This window comes from Papio anubis, chromosome 7, assembly GCF_008728515.1.
Source record: "Papio anubis isolate 15944 chromosome 7, Panubis1.0, whole genome shotgun sequence".
In the NCBI taxonomy this organism is placed as follows: Eukaryota; Metazoa; Chordata; class Mammalia; order Primates; family Cercopithecidae; genus Papio; species Papio anubis.
In genome coordinates, this window is record NC_044982.1 from 25,566,633 (window position 1) to 25,589,730 (window position 23,098).

General features: G+C 39.0%; 1 protein-coding gene across 3 annotated transcripts in view; it reads right to left on the bottom strand.

The window, feature by feature from the left end:
- TSHR (thyroid stimulating hormone receptor) overlaps positions 1-23,098 on the bottom strand; it is a 177,298-nt gene that overhangs the window by 23,711 nt on the left and 130,489 nt on the right. For 2 of the 3 annotated variants that reach the window (XM_003902127.4, XM_031669043.1), the window contains 4 exons: positions 22,799-22,873; positions 21,331-21,408; positions 16,907-16,975; positions 7,636-7,713 (listed from right to left, as the gene is read on the bottom strand). In XM_003902127.4, coding sequence (XP_003902176.2) covers positions 7,636-7,713; positions 16,907-16,975; positions 21,331-21,408; positions 22,799-22,873 — 300 coding nt within the window. Of the gene's footprint in view, positions 1-7,067; positions 7,406-7,635; positions 7,714-16,906; positions 16,976-21,330; positions 21,409-22,798; positions 22,874-23,098 lie in introns of those variants that run through there. The other variant, XM_009212070.4, reaches the window with a different exon arrangement.

Consider the following 23,098-nt stretch of genomic DNA (forward strand, 5'->3'; position numbering starts at 1 on the left):
ATTTTTTCATAAGATGTCCATCTGTCTCTCTCTTTTTATTAGGGTGTCTTGGTTTGAACAAACCTCTTGCTGAGTTTTCTACATGCTCCAGTGTTCTTTAAAACACCTCTCAAGGCTGGGAGCGGTGGCTCACGCCTGTAAACCCAGCACTTTGGGAGGCCTGGGCAGGCAGATCGCCTGAGGACAGGAGTTTGAGACCAGCCTGGCCAACATGGTGAAACCCCGTCTCTACTAAAAATATAAAAATTAGCCAGGCGTGGTGGTGGGCACCTGTAATCCCAGCTACTTGGGAGGCTGAGGCAGGAGAATTGCTTGAACCTGGGAGGTGGAGGTTGCAGTGAGCAGATATCACAGCATTGCACTCCAGCCTGGGTAACAAAGTGAGACTTCATCTCAAAAAAAAGAAAAGAAAAGAAAAGAAAAGAAAATCTGTTTCAAATCAGTTTTTCACACATTGAATTTCATCAAATAATCTATCAACCATTTTTTTTTTTTTTTTTTTTTTGGGATGGAGTTTTGCTCTGTCGCCCAGGTTGGAGTGCAGTGGTGCTAACTTGGCTCACTTGCAGCCTCTGCCTCCTGGGTTCAAGCAATTCTCCTATCTCAGCCTCCCGAGTACCTGGGACTACAGTCATGTGCCAACATGCCTGGCTAATTTTTGTATTTTTGGTAGAGACGGAGTTTCACCATGTTGGCCAGGCTGGTCTCAAACTCCCAACCTCAAGTGATCCGCCTGTCTCCGTCTTCCAAAGTGTTGCGATTACAGGCATGAGCCACTGTGCCCAGCCAACCCTCTTTTATTTCTAGAAGACCCTCCTCTTGGAGGAGTTTTCATTCTTCAGCTCTGATGTAGATGTCATGTTCTCAAGACTGCTAGGACCTCCCTTTGTGGTCATCTGGGATTTCTATTTGCTTCTTTCCTGTGTTGATCACTGTTTTAACAAAGTCCTCATTTTTCTTTCCTGGTTTATGCTCCAAGAAAAGACGAATAGGAAATCAAGGCTTGGAGACTTTGCATGTGGGAAAATGTCTTTATTTTATCAATCCTACTTGATTGGTAGTTTGGAAATGACTTTCCCTTCAGAATTCAAAAGGTGTATTCTATCTATGGTCTTCTTCAATGTCACCATTGAGAAAGTTGATGGCATTCCGATTCTCCAGCCTGCACAGGTCACATGATTTCTCTGTCTAGACGCCTTTAATTTATTATTTTTATCCCATCGATTTCATGTGTTATGATGTACCTTCATGCCTCCCCACTTTTTTTTTTTCTGCCATATGGGTTCTCTGTGGGTCTTTTTATTCTGAAAATTCATTTTCTTTATTAATGGGAAATCTGCTACACTATTTTCTTTTTTAGTTTTTGTATTTTCTTCCTAAAACTTTTGTTAGCTGGGTTGTGGACCTCCTGGCTTGAATTTCTAATTTTCGTATTTTTTCTTTCCTCTATTTCATTTTTTTTTTTTTTTTGCCATTTCTACTGAGTGCTGTTTTTCCCTTTATCTTTAACAACTTCTGCTTACTTTTTTGGTTTTGGCTTTCATGTTTTTAATTTTCAAAAGCTCTTTTATTATTTTCCGAAAATTCCTGTATAAGGAATTATTTTGTGCATGTAGAACATTGTCTCTCTGAGGATATTTGTCATAACTTTTATGAAAATTTTCTTCTGGTTCTTGCATTGTCTCTGTTCCTTCCAAGTTCCTTTTTCTGTTTATTCTAGTCCTTGTTTTTCATGTCACCACTTCTATTCAACATAGTACTGGAAGTCCTAGTTAGAACAATTAGGCAATACAAATAAAAGGCATCCAAATCCTAAAGAAAGAGGGAAAACTGTCTCTGAGTGCAGATGACATTATCTTATACAGAAAACCCTAAAGCCTCCACCAAAAAACTGTTAGAACTAAGAAATGAATTAGTTACAGGATACAAAGTCAACCTACAAAAATCAGTTGTGTTTCTATATATAAACAAATAATAAGCTATGAGAAAAAGAAATAAAGAAAACAATCCCATTTATAATGGCATCAAAACAAAACAAAAAATGGAATAAATTTAAACCAAGGGGGTGAAATATCTGTACACTGAAAACTATAAGACATTGACATTTTTCATGTCAATGGATTTCCTCAAAGGTCTGCTGGTTCTTGGATGTCTGTTCTTGTTTGTAAGGGAGGCCTATGGGAAGCTCTATATGTGGAAGCTTATTGGCTGGTGGGCATTACTATGGTGACTTTAGGAGACTATCAGTGATTCTTTTTTTAGGGTTTTTTTTTTTTCTTTTCCTTGGGCCTGTCAGCTTCCTCAGTACTCTCATCTCTTACTTGGAGGGTATACATTCTGATGCCAATATTCTATGAATTGAGTGGATAAGAGGTTTGTTGTTCTTACATTTTGGAATGTAAATTTTCATATAATCCTGTTTTCAGAACAGTACCTGCCTTCTAACCCCAACTGTGCTTTTTCTCCTTGAGTCTTGGTGATGACATTTTAACAAAAAGAAAATTCTAGTCTTTTTCTGGGATGAGTAAGAAGTAGTGCTTGAGTGTGCAGAATGAGACCAACCAGCTTCAATGTCACCTATATTCTCATTTGCAGAACACTTAAGCTTTAATTGATAAAATATTTCCTAGATTTTGTGATTTGAATCAGCTTGCATTTTATTGATTTCACCCATGCAAGTACTTAGCATGCAGCTCTCTCTTGGTTTTTGAAGACACTCATCACTTACTCACATGATCACCTTTCCTACTCTTTGTCATTAAAAATACATGCTTTTTAATTTATTTATATTTTCTCAGAAGTATTGTCATTTTAATGTTGTTTAAAAATGGATCAGGGAAAATCACATTAGTAGGGAGAGTTCAGAAGTCTCAATTCTATTCATTTTTTGAGATTTCCTCTATACCTGTATACCCTCATCACCAGCTATATTCCAAAGAATCTCAAATGTATCTCTAGCCCTGACCTCTATTGTGACTTTTGAACCCCCATATATCACTGCCTGCTTGCATGCATCATGGGACCTCAAACTAACTTTCCCTATCTCAGGAAATGGTGATCTCATTCTCCTAACTGCTCAGTCACAAATCGTTACAGTTCTCCTTGATTCCTTCCTTTCTCTCATCCACCATATTCAATCCATCAGCATGTCCTGTTGGCTTTACCTTAAAAAGTATAGTAAGGATCAGATTATTTCTCATCATCTCCACTGCTACTGCCTTAGTGCAAGCTAGTTTCATCTCACGCCTATATTATTTTGGCATATTCCTAAGTTGTCTTCTTGCTTCCATACTTGGTCCCCTACAGTTTATTTTCAACACGACAGCCGGCATGTTCCTGTGAAACTTTGAGTCAGATTGTGACACACCTATGCTCAAAATGCTCCTATGGCTTCCCCTCTATCTAAAGAGCAAATCAAAACACCTGATGATGGCCTCTAAGACCATCCGCAAGTTGCTCCTGAAACCTATCATCTTTTTGATCACAGCTTTTACTTTTTTCATCCCTGTTTACTTCACTCTGTTTGAGCAGCAATAGTCTCCTTGTTATTCCTCAAATGCGCCAGGTATATTCTCACCTGGGGGGCTTTGCACTTGTCTAAAATGCTTTTTTCAGATTGTCCCCAGGTTTGCCCCTTTGTTTCTTTCAGATAATTTCTGAATTGCCACCTTCTTGATGAGGCTTTTCGCTCACTGTTCTTTAACGTAGTGACCCTCCCCTATTGACAGCACCCAGTGAAGAATCCCAAGCTTAGCAAGTCCTCATCAGTAAATGCTTATTGTACATTTTCAAAGGTTAGCTAGGGAGAGTTTAACCAGATTAATGGGAATGGATAGGAATGAGGGGGAGCAAGGAGAGAATTCCAGCTGGGTGAATGGCCAAATAAGAACTAAAATATGAGACCCCAAACTTAGAAATCATTCACATTCTCATGATACTTGTGAACAGATGATTTAACCAATGGAGAAGATACAGAGGAGAAAGAGCCAGGACCCAGGATGGAACCCCATTTTGAGGAATGATGGAGTGAGCTAAGGAGAGAAATGGGGAAGGAGTGATCAGAGAGGTTAGAACAGATGAGAAGAATGAAGTGTCAAAGTTCAGGAAGAAGTGAAAATAATCATAATAATGTCTAACATTATTGAGGACATATTTAGTTCCTTTATTATCTTATTTAAACTTTATTAGTTTACTTTATCCTGTTTTGACAGATGAGAAAACTAAGGCTTGGGTCTTACAGTTAGTAAGTGATGGGGCTAGGAGTCAACTCCAGGTATAACTCCTCATCTTTGTCACTTTCCACAACCTGGAATGCCACCAAGAGGCAGGGAAAGCATTTTCAAGCAGTTGCACAAATGCTCTTAACTTAGTGGGAGAGTCTTGTAGAATATCTTGCCATAAATATAAAAAACAACCTCTAGGCAGTACAAGCAGATAGTTTGACCACTTCCAAAGAAGTAGAAATGGATACATTCGCTTGAGGACCACAGACTAAAATATCTTCAAAATATGATTGCTCTTTAAATGCTATAGTATTTACAGAAGAGTGCTTTAATTATTTTTTGAGTACCGTATTAATGTCACAAATATTTATTAAGCTCATACTGTGTTTCAGGCATTATAATATGAACCAGAATTGTATAACTATATTGTATAAGCATAAGCATATTATATAAGTATATTGTATAAGCATAAGCATAACAGTATAAGTAGGTTGGAGAATTAAGGGAGCTAAGAGGTTCGATATGGATGGACCATTGGTCAGAGGCGTAAAGTAGTGTAAAAGACAAAGCTCAAGATTTTGGCAATGCCTTGCATACCACACCAAGACCTCTGTCCTAGGGGGAATGGGAGGCCAGTATTAGGTTTAAGATTCTATTTGCATGTGAATCCAAAGAAGTCTGGGGAGGGTGGATTTGAGAGGAACCAAGACTAAATAAAGGCAGGAGTCAGATTTGGAGACGCTAATCATCTAGACTACTGCTACTCAAAGTATGGTGCCCATTGGCCAATAGCTTCTCACCAATCCAAGGATAAGAAGCGTATGCTGGATGTAAGCCAGCTACTTCAACTAAACACACTGTTGAGTTTGGTTGACTTCATTTTCATGACAAGACTTTCTCCAAAAAAGAAGCTGTGCTTTGCTGTACATCCTGGACAGCCACTTACCTTGTAATGAACTCACTTTGAGTGGTTCTGGTCTACACTATTGGTCTTCAAATTCTTTCAATCTCACATATTAATAAGTAAAAAATATCTGAGTATGTACCACTGATATATGAATAGTCATGAACCCTATACATATATTTTTGTAATACTATATTATATATACCATAACACACTAAACATACATTTTAAAATAATGCAATGAGGATAAGTAATACATATTTTTAAAAGTTTCACAAAAGCAAAAGCAATGTTATCAAATATGCTTAATTAATTTTGAAAATTATTTTTAACCCTTTTGGCTATGGCTGTTCAAAGTCTGCTTTTGGTTCAGTTTATTTTGATTTTGGTTTAAATGGCCGTCCTAGTTGAAAAAATTATCAAAGATGGGTATTTCACCAAGAATAGAGCAGGCTTCACTGTGTTTATTAAACTAAGATTCTCATTTTTCAATCTAATCCAGTAATTAAATACATGTTTTAATGACATTTTATATTTTCTGATGTCAATCAGTTGTTTTTGCAAAGTGATCTGGAGGTGTTTCATTTTCACATTTTATACACATGGATTTTAAACCTGTTACAACTCTGTATTACTTTGCTAGAGCTATGGTAACAAAATACCACAGATTGGCTGGTTTAAACAACAGAAATATATTTTCTTACAGTTCTGGAGGCTGCAAGTCCAAGATCAAAGTGTCAGCAAGTTTGGCTTCTCCTGAGGCCTCTCTCCCTGACTTGCAGATGGCCACCTTCTTGATGTGGCCTCACATGGCCTTTCCTCTGTGAGTGCCCATCCCTGGTGTCTCTCTGTGTATCCCAATCTCCTTATCTTATGAGGCCACCTGTCAGATTGGATTAGGGCTCACCTAACAGCCTCATTTAATTTAATTACCTCTTTACAGACCCTATCTTCAAATACAGTCACATACTAAGATGCTAGAGGTTAAGGCTACAGCATTTGAACTTAGGAAGACAGAAACAATTTAGTTCATAACAAACTTAATTTGAAAGATTTAAAACAGGTTAAAATTTGATTTCTGATTTGAACTAAACAGAATTTTTATGGCATTGACCATTTTTTAATCAGGAAAATCATATAATATGTGAATGTTTCCAAATACCTGTTTCTAAAGTCTTTCTCTAAAGCATACATTTCTTTCAAAAAGCAATGACTTTTCTTATTACGTGGTGAAATAGTACCTTAATCTTGAGGAAACTGATATAAAGATGTTATTGAAAAATACCTTCCAGGTAAAAAATTATTGACATGGACTTTATCACAGAAAAGGTTAATACATTTTTCCCCACTTGTCTTCTTGTAAAAAGAAAAATACATAATGCTTCTAAGTCCTTTGCCATGAATTAAGAGTGAACCCCCACGTAGCACACCAGATTTTCAAGATCACTCTGACCTCTTATATGGATGGAGCCTATGTGTTAAGAGAACAGGACCTTAAACGCACTTACCTGGGTGCATTCAATCTGAAAGTGAAATAAAATTGTTAAAGGTAAAAGAGTGAAGGTACCCAGTGCTCAGGACTGTGGATCACTCACTCTTCTCTAGGAGGCATCCACCCACTACCTGACACCTGAGGGACAGTGGCTATCTATACATAAAAGATTAATAAAACTTAATTTGTTCTTATTTAAAAATAAGTATAAATAGAACCTCTAATATTTCCTCTCACCCATAACAGATTATCTTGTGCATCTCTACAGTGCTGTGTTCCACTTTGGCAGGGACTAAAGTGGATGCTCAATGGTGAGATTCTAAACTGAGGCAAAACCAAGGGAATGAGGAAGGTGGCGATGATACAGAGGCTTCAGGGAAGCAGAATCAGTAGAACCTGATCATTGATCGGATGCGGGGGTGTAAATCAAAGGAAATGCACAAATAGGTATGTTTTCATGCTGTTTAAAAAATGTTTTTATTCCATCTTTCCCCATGATTGTAAGTTCTTCCAGAGATGAGTTGAACTATCATTTATATTCTTCCTTCTTTGTGCCAGGCATTGTGCAATGTACATTCAGGTATATTTTCTCTGCAAAGACTAGAGTGCCTTCCATCTAGTTGTGGACCTTGCATTTCAAAATTTTTCAAACAGCAGCTGCTCCATGAACAGAGCCCCTGTGAGCATGAACACCAAGGTGGCTGCCTTATCAGTCATCAGGATGGCATACTGGAGCTTGGGGCCTTCTGAGTCTCAAAGGACAAGGACTTCCTTCCAAGAGGTAGCCTATACAGCCAGGAAAAAAGTGACTTGCAGAAGCCTTTACCCAAGACAGCAACATTCTCTACCCCGAACATAAGTTTCTCCCCTAATGTCTCCATCTATTCCAAAAAAGTAAAAAAAGAAAAGAAAAGAAAAGAAAGAAAAGAAAAGAAAAGAAAGAAGAAAGAAAGAAAGAAAGAAAGAAAGAAAGAAAGAAAGAAAGACTAAAATATTCTTTTGTATGTCTGACTCACAGCAAGCTTGGTCCACTGTATACTCCTCCAAATGCATCTTTGTCAATAACTGTCAGGTATTTGTTCTTGTTTAGGTAACTAGAGAGAGAGAGAGAGAGAGAGAATGAATTAGGTGATTTTAAGAAATCACACCAAATTAGTACAAATATCAGAATAAAATGTGACCATAGTATTGACTGATTTCAAGAATTTAGGAGATACTTTATCTTCTTCTGGCTTAAGCACTTAAAACATTCTAGGTTTCAATTGTATAAAGTTTATACACATTAATTATGGCAGAAGTTTTTGAAAATGAGCATGTTTATGATCTAATTTGCATACCTAAATTTCTTAAAAGTTGATTTAATTCTCTATTTTCCAGGCCAGTGGCAATTGTATTTTTTAGTCCTTTTTAATGGCAATCCTCTTTAATATCAAATTTTGTTTCTTAGTATTAATTAGTATTCCCATTTAATTTCGAAGACTAGGCTTAAATCAGGAATGGAATGAAGATAGTGAGGGTGGTGAGTGATGCTGAGGACTGTCAGAGATTCAGATCTTTTCTTTGGGTAAGGGTGTCAGATTTAGCAAATAAAAATACAAGATGCCAGTTAAATTTGAGTTTCAGATAAACAATGAATAATTTTTTAGTAAAAATATTCCCCATGCAATTTAAAAAATATTTATATTAAAAGTTATCTGTTGTTGATCTGAAATTCAAATTTTATTGGGTGGCCTGTATTTGATCTGACAACCCAATAGTGTGTATGAGGAGTGTTTATGAGATTACTCTGTAATCTTCTTTGTGCCAGGTATAGCCCAAACTTGGCCTCTTCTGGTAGTGGCTGAACACCCAGTATTGGGGGCATTGTTAAGTGTGACACAGGGAGAGTCAATAAGTCTCAAATACATTCAGAGACCTGGCTAAGATGCTAAAGCAGCCAATCTGTGCCTTCCCAGTGGCTTGAGATTACTGTGTAATCTCATCGACCTTCCATGGAAGAGCTTTGATGGGCACACTGGCCTTGCCATTTTAAAAACACACCGGGCATTAGAGGGTAAAATAGTTTTGGAGCAATTTAAGTTACAAAGTGATTTTGAAATAAAATTCCCTCCAAATGGATAAAAGCGTCCCAGGATTTTGAAACTGGCCGTTTCCCCATAACTTTATTACACAACAAAATTATCTAAAAATAAGTATAGCACCTATATATCCTTGTTACAAATGCTCCCAATTTATACATTTAGAATAACTCACAACATAACCTAGTCCACTTAAACATCAGCGAGTGGCCACCTGTCGATGCTAAAGAATATAGCAGAGACCCTTAGAAGGTCTGCTTAGATATGGCTAATGCTTCCATTATTCTGCTTATGGGGTCTGCTCTTCATGGTGGAACATTTTTAAGGGTAATGGTTAATAATAATATTAAGCCTTCAGTCAGAAAGATTTCTTCTCCAGAGCCCTCACAGAGAAACTTCCCTCCTGGTTAACTGGACCCAGACATGAGTCTTCATTGGAGCCGTGGGAGGAAGAAGAGTTACCAATCACCAGTGCTGAAAAAGTCTCTTCTTTCTGGGCAGGATGAGGGAATCACTAAATGATGTGTAAGTGCTGGGACTCCACAAAATGACATGTCATAAATTGGTATATATTTTTGGGTCTTTCCATTTTCTTCTTCTTCTTCTTCTTTTTTTTTTTTTTTGAGATGGAGTCTCACTCTGTCGCCCAGTCTGGAATGCGGTGGCGTGATCTCTGCTCACTGCAATCTTCTGGGTTCAAGCGATTCTTCTGCTTCAGTCTCCTGAGTAACTGGGACTACAGGCACTTGCCACCACATCCAGCTAATTTTTGTACTTTTAGTAGATACAGGATGTCACTATGTTGGCCAGGCTGGTCTCAAACTCCTAACCTCAATTGATCTGCCCGACTCGGCCTCCCAAAGTGCTGGGATTACAGGCATAAGCCACCGCACCAGTCCAATTTTCTTCTTAAATAGAAATTGAGAACTACCTAATCTAAGGTACTCATTACCATTTTGCCTCCATACACTCTTTATTTCTTTCACAACATTATCACAATCCATAATTATTGCCTTGTTTATTTACTTGTTTACTTTATTGGTCGTCTCCCCAACCAGAATGAAAGTTCTATGTCTATCCAGTGCCAAGTTCACCATCTCTACAACTACTTGTTGGATGAATGTGTGAATGAGTAGAAAATAAATCAATATACTTTTTCATCACGACAGTAAAATGGGCGGTGTTAAACTCTTAGGATAACACAGATGATTGCTTTAAAGAAAAAATAATGAAAAGTGAAACAATAGAAGACTTGGCTTATGGTGTGGTGGCATTTGACCAACTGTTCTTCCTGAGGTAGTGATTTTTGAGGCATCTGGTTTACAAACACCTCAAGGGTATAGCCCAAACTTGGCCTCTTCTGGGCTGAAGACCCAGTATTCAGGGCATTGTTAAGTGTGACACAGGGAGAGTCAATAAGTCTCAAATACATTCAGAGACCTGGCTAAGCAGCCAATCTGTGCCTGCCCAGTGGCTTCAATCACAGTCCTCACTTGATCATTGTTGGACTCTCCTTTAACCCACTATGTCCATGGAATTCCTTTCATCAGTGACACCTGGAGTGGGCAAAATCCACCTTGGATAAAAACAACAACTGCAGAGAAGATATTGAACAGCATGATTTTGTAAAAAGACAACTAAGTTCAGTACAAGGGCTGCATGGCTTGCATCTCTTTTTGTATTCTCTGGACAGTGCAGCTTACAGATCACATTCTGTTCCCAGGCTGTTGAAAATCAAGTAAGAGCCGGTGAACTCATCTCAGTTTTTCCTCTTCATCTCTAACTGCTGCAAGTGAAATTCAGCTTGTTCTTTCTAATCATTAGAAATTATTGTAAAACTAAATTATTGCTTGTCCAATTCTGCAGTGTTTTCATCTGATATTTAATATACTCCTGAGGATAAGGAGCCTGGTTGATAAGCATTGCAGTTTACCAGAAACTCTGCAGAAGACTTCAGACTGGAAAAGCCAGCCAGAGTCCAGGAGGGGAGGAGGAGGATGCAGAGGAGCCCCGGCCAAGCTGAACGGAGATGAACGGACACTTCCGGAGACTGTGCTCTCTGAAACCAGCATGGCCATTTGGGTACTTTACCTCTTAGAGATAAGTAGATGCTTAAAAGTGAAACCATCACTCTGCCTTCAGCAGATTTGAGGGCTGCCTCATTTGGCTTTTTAATCTTGCTTCAGCTTGCTGCTCTTGCCTTCCATCTGAAGTCAAGAGAGTGAGGAGGGAAAATACATATACAGAAGCCTTGATATCCAGGAAGAAAGTGCTTCCATCAACCTCATTTATCACATGATATTTCCTGGGATTATCAGTCTAGTTAAACTGATTCCTTGACCATGACTTACCTTGATTCTTCTGAAATCGACATCTGTACCCAGCTTGGATAAATCATTCACAAATCTTGGTAGGCTCTCTGGTTAGCCTACTCTAGACAGTGATTATTTTAGAGGGGAGTGATAATAAAAACTACCGCTTGCAAGGAGAAGATGAACATAAAGTAGCTTAAAAGAGACTCAAAAGGCTTGTAGTAAGAGGTGAAAGGAAATATTTTTTGAAAATCAGGGTTTCTAAATATTTATACTGGAAAGGGCTTATGAGAAAAAAACTGGTATTTCCTTTAAGAATAAGATAGACATGGCTACACTCTATGTGTTCAACAGCTTTTCACTGCTTGGGGCTTATTCCTCTTTGAGAAGCTGTTGGAAGAAATGAAGTTCTTCTGAGAAAAGAGATGTCAGCTTTTCCATACAGGGAGTTAAGAAGCCCTGCCCTGATTTAAGATTGTGAATAGTTCACAGTTAGGGAAGACCAAGGCAGTCAGGAAAATGAAGGTGGTGAGGACTCAGCTGAGGAAAATATTCAATTGACAAAGTCAGTATTATGTGTATTATGTGTACAATATGTGTGTGTATGTACGCCCTTTTCTGTTGGACTCACTCTTGGCACATAGTGGCCATTCAATGAAGACTTGCTGGAGGAAGGAATGAAAGCCCGATTGTTGGGTGACTCGTAGAAAGAGGCACCCTCTACACCAGGTTTAGAAAAACGTGATCAATGCCAGAGAGAGGAGTGTGATGCCGTGGCAAGAGAATTTGCTATTGCTGCTGAACTTGGCTCTCTGGGGAGTTTTAGGATACATTTCAGCTCCAAGATGGGATTTCAGCCTGTGCCTCCACAGTCCCTTTAGGGGGAACTTGGGCTGGCCCCTGATTATGTTGTGGTGCTCTCATGGGAACACTTCTGTGGGGAACCATGTTTTCCTCCCACAGCGTTGGTAATTCAGAAAATTAAACGGACCCCCTGCCTACCTCTCATGTTAGTTTAAAGAGAAGCTGGATTGCTCTATGGAAATCCTTTTGTAGCAGAAATCAGGACATCTGTTTGTAAATGTAACCCGTGAGAAAATACTCAAGCTTTCAATAGGCAGAGGGAAAAGTCAGCCTTAGAGTATATCCTGCAAGCTATTCAAATACTTACCCCATGATAAATAATAGCCTTCTTAATCCTATAATCTTCTCTATCATTGTCTTTTCCCAGTGTGCCAAGATGTGGTATTTTACTTCGAATCAGCTAATGCATGATGCTAATTAGTGCATTAATTGTGTTGACTCTGTTTATAATAATCAGTGTATTGGTGGGCTCTTAGCACGTCAAAATGGCATTTTTATTCCTGCCTAAATTTTTACTGTCAGATAGTAGCTAGTTTCTAGAGTTTGACAGAAGGAAATGTGATACAGGGAATCAGACGTTCTGTGAGAAGCAACATATCCCCACGCAGATTGTGTGGAAAGAGGATGGAAAAGCGATTCCAAACAATGAATGTGTGACTTAACTTGTGACCAAGTACAGTTCAACTTCTGTTGAGCAAGGGATGCTTGTATTATTATTAATTTCACCTTCACCTCTGAGTGATGACAGCGTTCTTGGCACCATAGGAAGTCATAGGACAACGTGCTTTTACACATCTGCCATCATTTTCATGAAATCCTAACTAATTACTTGACTGCTGCTGCGGCATCAGCACTTGCACTCGATGTGGAATTTGTCCAACTTGGCTGTAATTGTATTATTCAGTTACATTTTAAAAAATGAGTGTAAATGAAGTCAATCTGCTAATTTCAGTAAATTGTCATGAAGTGGAATGATGGGGGATGATTACTCTTTTGGATGACACGTTGTTTAAATGAGAACCTAATGATATCTGGACAAACTTCTAGAGAAATCACCAAATTGCTAACATGTCATGTGCAATCCTTGAACACTATTAAGATAATTACAGGAGATTGATGTGTTTGCCTTAGTTTAAAATCACAATTAGCAATGAGACCAAAAGCAATGTCCCTACGTTAAAAACACAATGTGAATACTATTTTATTATTACTATGGAACCTTGACCTCTCTTTCTTTCACCTATAGCTCAATCCTTGTCTTCCTCCAGTCCCAGGGCTCCTTATCACAACCATCATTTTGATTTTACATTGGATTTACATGATACCTTTTACTGAAGTGCTTAAATCTAGGAAAGAATAAATTTCTATTGACTAGGAATCAGAAACTTAGGGTAGAATGATGGAGTCTTGTTTTATAACAGGGGCAGTTTCCAGCTTAGATTCAAAATACTGATTAAAAAAATCTTTGTTTTCTATTATGATAGGATCTGCACTTTCTAATGCCAAATATTTTAATCCAGATACTTTTTATCTTGATCCCATGCTTGCCCTTTAATCTTTACCAGAAATTCAGAGAAACAGACTACATATTTCGCCACACAATAGTCATCCTCACTGAATACTTTTATCCAGAGGTCTACAAACTATGACCTTTCAGTCAAATCCTGCCTTGTCCTTGTTTTTGTAAATAAAGTTTTATTGGAACATAACCATGCTCATTTGTTTATATATTGTCTATGGCTGCTTTCACACTACAAAGGCAGACTTAAGTAGTACAACTAAGACCATATGTCCCATAAAGCCCCAAATATTTTCTTCTGAGAAAAAGTTTGCTGACCCCGATCTAGACTTTTAGAAACCAAGACACGAAAGATTCTTAACAAAGAAATAGTTTCCACATTTGTTAATCTCTTCCAAATAACTTTAATACTTAACATAAAAATGTCAAGAAAGTATTGTGAAATAGTACACTGATTTCTTTCCTGTGTTTCAAGAGATAGTTAGACAGTAAGTCATGGCACCAGTGAATTGAAAATCCATTGTCACTGACAGAATATCTCTGCTGTCAGCTAAGCCTCCCACAGAATCCATGATATGGTCTGAGGAGAAAGCTGCTGTGAAGGTACAGAGAGTCTCTATATATACAGCATATCCTCTAATAATATTGTCTCATTCACTATTGTTTAGTTTGTTTGTTTTTTTTTCTTTCAGACAGAGTCTTGCTCTGTTGCCCAGGCTGGAGTGCAGTGGCACTATCTCCGCTCACTGCAATCTCCACCTACCAGGTTCACGCCATTCTCCTGCCTCAGCCTCCCGAGTAGCTGGGACTACAGACACCCACCAACATGCCTGGCTAATTTTTTGTATTTTAGTAGAGACTGGGTTTCTCCATGTTAGCCAGGATGGTCTCGATCTCCTGACTTCCTGATCCGCCTGCCTCAGCCTCCCAAAGTGCTGGGATTACAGGCGTGAGCCACTGCGCCCAGCCTGCTTACTTTTAATTAAAAAAAAATCCTTTCCAGGCTGGGGCTACCGTTTGTGTGAAGTGTGCACACCTTCCCCATGGCTGTGTGGGTTTTCTCCAGGTATTCCAATTTCCTCCCACACCCCGAAGATGTGCATGTCAGGTTCCTTGGTGTGTCTAGATGGTGCCAGTCTGAGTGAGTGTGGCGGTGTGTGTGGTCATGTCCCATGTTGGGGTGATGTCCTGTGGACCTTAAGGTCTGAATTTTATTCTTTATCTTTAATAAATGATAGTGTTTGAGGGTCATATCTTCCAATGACTAAATATGCAGGAAAAACAGGCAGATAATTTGAAGCATAGATTCTTATCTTGAGCTCCAAAATCTTTTGCTTGTGGAAAAAATGAATGTTTTAGAAATGAATTACCCTATATCCCAGGTTTCGGGTTCTTTTTCTAATCCACCATTCTGGAAAGGCAGTTTTAGTTCAGGCAAGAGTCAGCTGAACACACTGAATTCAGGAGCCATATTAACAGCTCTGGTTTCCCTGGTTGAAGATTTCCTACTATCTCCTATCCCTGCCCTTGCTAATATGAGTCTTTGTTGCCTTAATGCTAACTAAACTTTCGATGTACTCTTTGTCTAGAACTGTGTGACAGTCATCTGAAATCTTTAAACCCTAAGTACCTACAAACTATCTTCATTATTTTAAGAAGTCTCCATACTCCATTCATAGAAAATTTGAATTTGAAGATCATCACCCTGAGAGTCATAGCTTTCTAGGAATAGTTGAATCAAAGAGGAAAATATTTGGTGAAATTCATACAATATTGAAATCAAATACCACCTTTCCAGAATGCTGGATTAGAAAAAGAACTTGAAACCTGGAATACAGGGTAATTCATTTCTAAAACATTAATTTTGATAATGATTTAAAAAACAATGGGATAAATCTAGAAAAAATCTAGCTTGTATCTCCAAAGAAGGAAGATAATGTTATTCAATATTTAGGCTTCAGTTACTTTCTATCTGAGATGTATATTTTGGACTGGGTACACTTCTCTCTTATGTACTTTGAACTTTGATATTGCTGCCCTTGAGCTGACCCCACCAGAATGTAAGCTCAGTGTGGGCAGGGAGCACATGGCTCCTGTTCATCTTTGTTTTCCCAGTGAATGGCACAGGGCCTGGTACATTGCAAGTGTCTAATAAATATGTTGAAAAGTAGATGAAAGATTGTAAGAAGTTAGTATCATAAAGTTAAGATGGAAGGAGGATCTCTCTAATTCTGTAAATAAATTTGAGGGGGTAAGTATCACCTTACTCTATCGAGTCTTTTTAGACTTCACCTATAATTATGTATTAAAAAAGATAATGGAAATGAACCATTATGACTCCACAACCAGACAATTGAGAGAATGGTACTGTAACTCTTCATTTCATAGAGACTGGTAGGAAGCACAAAAGCTGGCAAAGAGTGAGACTTCACTTCAACAGAACTCAGGGAGCCTTGCCTCCGTGTAATGAGTTCAAAACATTTTTTTACCATTTACCATTTAAAAATGAAATTGTTCCAGAACCTACCACCTAACCCCTAAACCAGAACATCAACCAAAATCACTTAATCTACATGCGTGTTCTTCTCCATCCAGAGCCACTGCATAGGGTTAGACAGCTTATTGACCTCACCCTTGCTACTTAAAGTGTGGTCTATGAACAGCAGTGTCGGCATCACCTGGGAGTTGGTTAGAAATACAGAATCCTGAGGCCAAACCTAGAGCTATGGAATCAGACTACGTATTTTGATAAGACCCCTCAGAGGGTCTGATGCCCAGGAAAGTTGGAGAAGCCCCATACACAACAGATTTCAAGTCATAAGTCCTTCAGATTTTGCAGGGATCACTTCTGGAATATAAAATTATGTATGAAATGTTTAAAGTGAAAAAAAATATAGAATTACAAAAATGAATACATAACAAGACACTACCAAAAATGAGCAAGTAAATTTGAAAAAACAACAAATAGAAAAAGGTGAAATAGAAAAAAATGTATCATTTGTAAAGAAATACTCAAAAAGTGTTATAAAACACATCAAACACAAAGTCTGTTGTTTGCTGTTTCAGCTGTTCCCAGAATTATTTATTTTTTGAAAAGGCAAAAGTTGGATATGATTTTTTAGCTATTTCTGAGTGAATCAAATATAAACTGACATCTTTCCCAAAAACATGCCAGAAAAGACTAAAAGAGAAATCACCTTATTTTCTGAACAGCTTTGAGTTTCATTAAAGATACCCTTTTACTTCATGTACATAATAGATGAACATTTACACATACACACACACACACACACATCAGGGAGAAAAGCTTTGGATCTTACCATTGGAGCTAATGTAAGTGTCCACTAAAGTGGGCCCCTGCCAAGTTTCTTGACCTCATTTTCGTATTGGTCACACTAACCCTGGCATGGAAGATGCTCTGGTAGAACCTATCTCTCAACAGAATTCTGCCCCATTGGATGGTTCTTCTTAGGGTAAGGAGAAGTGACAGTTTTCATGGCTACCCTTGACTTACACAGCATCCAGCTTTGTCCCATTGAAAGCGTATCCTTGGATTGAAGTAAAGCCATTGTTGTACAGCTTCCTACAACCAACAGAGAGAAGAGAAATCAGTGACTGGTGAGCAGTGGTGCTGGCCTGTTTCTGGAGAGTTGGACTATATTTCTTTGGTGTCATAAATGTACATAAAGGTGTTTCAGGTCCCACATATGTATCCCACGAGAAAATTTTCCAGTACGAGTTGTTGGAAACAAGATAATATTTCTCAGTTTAAATGCCCATTCTCTCGACTTAGCTCCTAGTATATTTAAGCTTTTTCTCAGAATCATATTTGCTTTGAGTAACAAACTTGTTACCATTAAAGATTTTAAAAGAATATTCCATATACATTCAGAAAAAGGGATTTGAGGTAACAGTTAACCCAATATCAATGGTGGAGGAGCAACTGCAGTCTCTTAAGGTAAATATTTTGAAAGACATTCATCTAAATGTGCGTGTTTTTATTTTTTCATTAATATTTAAAAGTTATTTCACCTTTGTATTTTATCCATCTTTTTATCCTCAGAGCTTATCATAGATTAAATATTTAAGGGTAATGGGCTGAATTAAATTAAACCTCATAGATGAATTTAAGAAAGTAGATAGACCGTGTCCTCTTACGGAATTTTTTTTTTTTTTTGAGACAGGGTCTCTCACTCTATCACCCAGGCTGGAGTACAGTGGCTCAATCACGGCTCTCTGCAGCCTTGAATCCCTCGGCTTAAGCCATTCTCCCACCTCAGCCTCTCAAATAGCTGGGACTACAGGCATGTGCCACCATACCTGGCTAATTTTTGTATTTGTTGTAGAAATGAGGTTTCACCATGTTGCCCAGGCTAGTCTCCAGCTCCCGGGCTCAAGTGATCCGCCTGCCTCAGCCTCCCAAAGTGCTGGGGATTACAGGTGTGAGCCACTGGGCTGGAAATATTAATGTTTTAACTTGTTGCTATGTTTCTGTGACTAATTCATTCATTCAATGATTCAGGGAGCCAGTCTGAAATGTTATTATTTCTATTTCTTATTGAAGTTACTGAAACATGAAGGTGACTTGCCAAAAACACATTGGTCTAAGACTGTTGAGACTTAGGGTCCCTGACTTCAAATATAATTTTTTTTTTGAGATGGAGTCTGGCACTGTTGCCCAGGCTGGAGTGCAATGGCATGATCTCTGCTCACTGCAACCTCTGATCCCGGGTTCAGGCAGTTCTCCTGCCTCAGCCTCCTGAGCAGCTGGGATTACAGGCTCCCGCCACCATGCCTGGCTAATTTTTGTATTTTTCAGTAGAGACAGGGTTTCACCATGTTGGCCAGGCTGGTCTCCAACTCCTGACCTCAGGTGATCTGCCTGCTGCGGCCTCCCAAAGTGCTGGGATTACGGGCATGAGCCACTGCGCCTGGCCGACCTCAAATATAATTATTTCCACCTACCAAAAGCAGCACCTCTTTCTGCAGGAGAAGGAACCCCAGCCTTGAGATCTCTGGGCTATATGGGAATGCAAGAGGGTATTGGTGGTTATTGGCATGAAGATAAGAGAAGACAGCTATAACCACACTCAGGCACGGCTAGTGGGAACTCCTAGTGGCAGTTGTAAGGGAACTTTGAAAACTACAGTAATCTACCACATGTGAACTTTGGGAACACATTAAGAAGCACACAGGGAAGTTCAAATTTGGAATTAGAACTGGCTCTGCCACTTAATAGCTGGATGATCCTGAGAATTTTTCAACCTGTCTTATCCTCAGTTTATCTCGAAAAATATGATAAATAAGTACATAAATATAACATCCAATCAAAAGGTTGCAGAGAGGATCAAATAACTATATATTTAACAAAGTGAGGAACACTTTTTAGGTGACCATGTTAAAAGGAGTTGGCGGGTGCCTGTAATCCCAGCTATTCAGGAGGCTGAGGCAGGAGTCTTGCTTGAACCTGGGAGGCGGAGGTTGCAGTGAGCCGAGATTGCACCATTGAACTCCAGCTCTGGGCGACAGAGCAAGACTCTGTCTTGGAAAAAAATAATAATTAAAAAAAAATAAATGAAAGGAGTATCCTAAAACTTGGATTTATCCTATATAGTTGTGGGAAACTGAGCAAGATTCTCATGGCTTCGTTGTCGCTGTTGATGTGTTTGTTTTTGTTTCATCTTAAATAATTACATAGTGAGTTTAATTCCAGCTACTGGGTGAGGATTGCAATATCCCAGGAATATAAGCACAATGGCTGAGAAAACTCTGTGGATAAGTTAATTTTTTCTAAACTAGAACTCTTTTATGAAGATGTGAGAATTGTGCATTTGGCATTTTTATTTTCCTAAATTTGTTGAGAGTCCTGGACACTAAAAGTACTTGTTTGAGTTGCATTTCAGATATTAAATAGAATTCTTAATGAACAAATCAGCCTTGAAAAGGGAACATGGTGAAGAAAGACAAAAGAATTACAAACTTTGATTGAAACTTTCTCCTACCAGGAATACGGTACAAAGTCAGCTGTTGGAACATGTATCCTTTCATGGTGATAGTTTTTTGAGCCTGAGCTTTGAAGAAGCAAGGACTTTTGCCAAAATGTAGAAATAATCATCTGAAAAGATCATGAATAATCCATGCTGTCCTCTCCTCCACATTTTAGGAAATATGGGCTTCCCTCACTCAGATGTGTCTGGAAACACAAGCTGGGCTCCATGCTGGGTGTGGGACAATGAGCTTTCACTTGAGGGGGGTGCTTGAGATATGAGGGATTTAGAAAAATAGTGTCAAGGGGTAGAGGTAATATTCTATAAAGAAGTTTAGGCCGGGTGCGGTGGCTCACGCCTGTAATCCCAGCACTTTGGGAGGCCGAGGCAGGCGAATCAAGAGGTCAGGAGATCGAGACCATCCAGACTAACACGGTGAAACACGGTCTCTAGTAAAAATAAAAAAAATTAGCTGGGTGTGGTGGCGGGCGCCTGTAGTCCCAGCTACTCAGGAGGCTGAGGCAGGAGAATGGCATGAACCTGGGAGGCGGAGCTTTCAGTAAGCCAAGATCGTGCCACTGCACTCCAGCCTGGGCGACAGAGCGAGACTCCGTCTCAAAAAAAAAAAAAAAAAAAAAAAAGAAAAAGAAAAAGTTTAGCATATAGGAGTTTCCTATGATGAGCACCATATGGCACAATGGAAAGCTTTACCGAGGAAGTAAATGGCTTTGAGGTTCGGGGCTGAGCAGGCTAAAAGCCTGGATCTTTTCTGCATATTAAGAAGAAATTATGACTGAGAAGGAGCTTCGTTTGTCTTTTCAAGAGACCTCTCACCAGGTTGTGATGAGAAGGAGCAGCCAAAATGCTCCACTTTTCCCAAAGTCGAGGCAACTTCAGTGGGCCCAAATTGATAAACTAGGAATGGCTCAGAAAATAGCTCCTTAGAAGAACTGTGTGAAGCTTGGATCCATTTTTCTGGGGAGTAATTTCATCAGGTTTTATCTGATAAAGACCCCCACCCCAACTTTAGTGTGAGCAGAGAAATGAAACTGGGGTGACAATCCAGGCAAAAACTTCACCAGGCTTGAACTGGGGCAGTGGTCCTGAAAATAGAGAGGAGATCCCACAGAGGTAGCTCCAACTCTACTTTGTGGCTTATACAATGAGAGAGGAATTTTCTACCAGCTTAGAGAATTAACTTATCCTTTATGCCTCTATTAGATCTTCTCCTTTAGAACATTTTGTGAATATCCCTAATTAAGCATCTATTTTTGACCGTGTAAAGGGCTTTGCCCCCATTCAAGCTCTGGAAAAATGCTGACCTATAGCAGCACTGTGCTTTCTATGTAATATTCCCTTACAGGAGCTTAATGACAGTTTGTGATTACTGAGTAAAAGTGCGAGTGCAGAATTTATAAAGCCCTTAATGGCACCACATTTTTTTTAACTCAGTGATCTTGGGAAAGTCACTTCAATTTGCTTAAACCCCAGTTCTTCTTCTGTAGAATGGGGATACTTGGATACAGATGATTATTCCATAAGACCTGCAGGCCAAATCTAGTCCACTGCCTGCTTCTATAAATAGAGTTTTATTGGAATACAGACATGCTCATTAGTGTATGTATGGAGTACGGCTGTTTTTGCCACACAGTGCCAGAGTTGACCAGTTCCTACAGAGGTTGCACGGTCTGTAACGCCTAACTGGTCCTTCACGTGAAAAATGCACCAACCACTGCCCTAATGGAATCCTCTTATCTTGTTACCTAAACTCTTTTGTAGTCTACAGAGTACCATCCCACAAGACAATACTCTTATTTAATTATATAAAACACTTTGTACTCTATAGAATATATACGATACGGCAGTACGGCTCTTGGATGGTCTGTAAACATATGAAAATGGCTCAAAATAGAATTTAGTTGATGGAGGGAGTAGAACTGGTAATACTCACAGTGTCAAGGTTTCATTGCATAGTCCCTGAAAAGCATTCACAGGGATTGACGTCATGTAAGGGTTGTCTGTAATTTCACTGCGAGAGAGGGACAAAAACACTTAATGAAAAACTGTTTTCCTCCTGGAGCAGGAGTCTTGCTGCACATATGCACTTAAATAAATAACAGGACACAATAGAGCTTAATCTTATTTCTTTTTAAGTTTCACTGACCCTTCTTAACCACTAGTGGCTCAGAGGTCTGGTGAGGTGGTGAGAGCTGTCCTAGATGACATGCACCTGGAGCCCAAGTGTGGGGTAAGGGAGAGCTTTAGGTGTGGGTGGAGGTCCCTGACTTAATCCTCATCTCGAGGGAGGCAGATGGATTTCAGAGGCTTCTCCCGAATCGGCAACACTTTGTCCACAACAACTAGAGTTTTCTACATGCATGGACCTTTAAGAAGGTCAGGATAAAAGGCTTAAACGATTTTATCTAATGAGTATTTCTAAAATGTCCTTCACTTGCCAAACTTCGCCAGGCTCCTGGAGAACCTTTCTATGCCAGCCTAGTGTCTGGAATATTGCTTACATTTTCAACTGAGCTCGTTTGCAACAAAGAAGTATGATCACTTTTCTTTTCTAGCAAAACCCCAAGAGTTTGAAGCTTATCATTCTACCTTTTGCTGACTTTTTGATGCAAACGCAACTTGTAATTCTCTCTGCCCTATGTCCTTTCATTCCTATACAATTAGTAAGACAACTGACCCGTGTCACCAGCTTTGAAAAAGGGCACATGGCTGCCAATCAAAGGTCACAGGCAGTAATTTGAGTAACCACTCCTGACTGTCCTTTGAGACACTGCTCAGGCAAACTCACTTGAGGTTTCTATTCCTCAGTTTCCTCATTCATAAATGGAAAAGCAATAACTTTGTTTTATACCTTATAAGGTGACTGAGAGGAGCAAATGTCATGTGTGGAGAAAGTATTTAAAAAACTATTAAAACTATATGAAAAGTAAGGTATCATAGTTATCATCCAATATTCCTTCTATTCAACCATTCCCATTGGCAAAGAAACATCGCATAATTTCTTCCATTTAAAAACAAAAACACACAAACACAATCTTTTCCCCTGACTCAATATCCTCCAATTACTGAGCTATTTTCTGCTCCTTTTAATAGTAAACCTCTCAAAGGAGTTAATTATGGTAACTCTTTCTAATTCTCTCTACCCAAATCTCCCTTGAGCCCACTCCAACCAGCACTCCACTGGAACTGTTCTTGGCAGAGTCACCAACAACCCACATTGCTAAAGCCAGGGGTTATTTCTCAGTCCTTGCCTTACTTCATGCCAGTGTAGTCACAGGTGATCACTGCTTACTCCTTGAAACAATTGCTTTACTTAGCTTCAACCAACCCCCATGACTGTATTTTAGTTCTTGTCAGTGACAAACAAAATATTGTCAAACATGGCACGTGTGCATACTTACAGTATAAAGAATATATCAGTGGAATAAACTTTGGTCAGGTCAGGGAACATTTTAAGTCCAGTGTTGAAAATGCCACTAAATTAATGAAAAAAGAGGGAAAAAAAAGCATAGAATTTAGGTAAAAATATCAACACATAGGAAGAAGAATGATGTAAGAGCTGAAAGCATGGGTTCTAAAGTCAGCCTGTAGTCAAATGCCCAACTTCTTCACTAAATATCTGAGTTACTATGGGCAAATTCTGATGGTTGGATGAGATGATATTCCCCCAAGGCACAATCATTAATCCAGTCCACCAATGT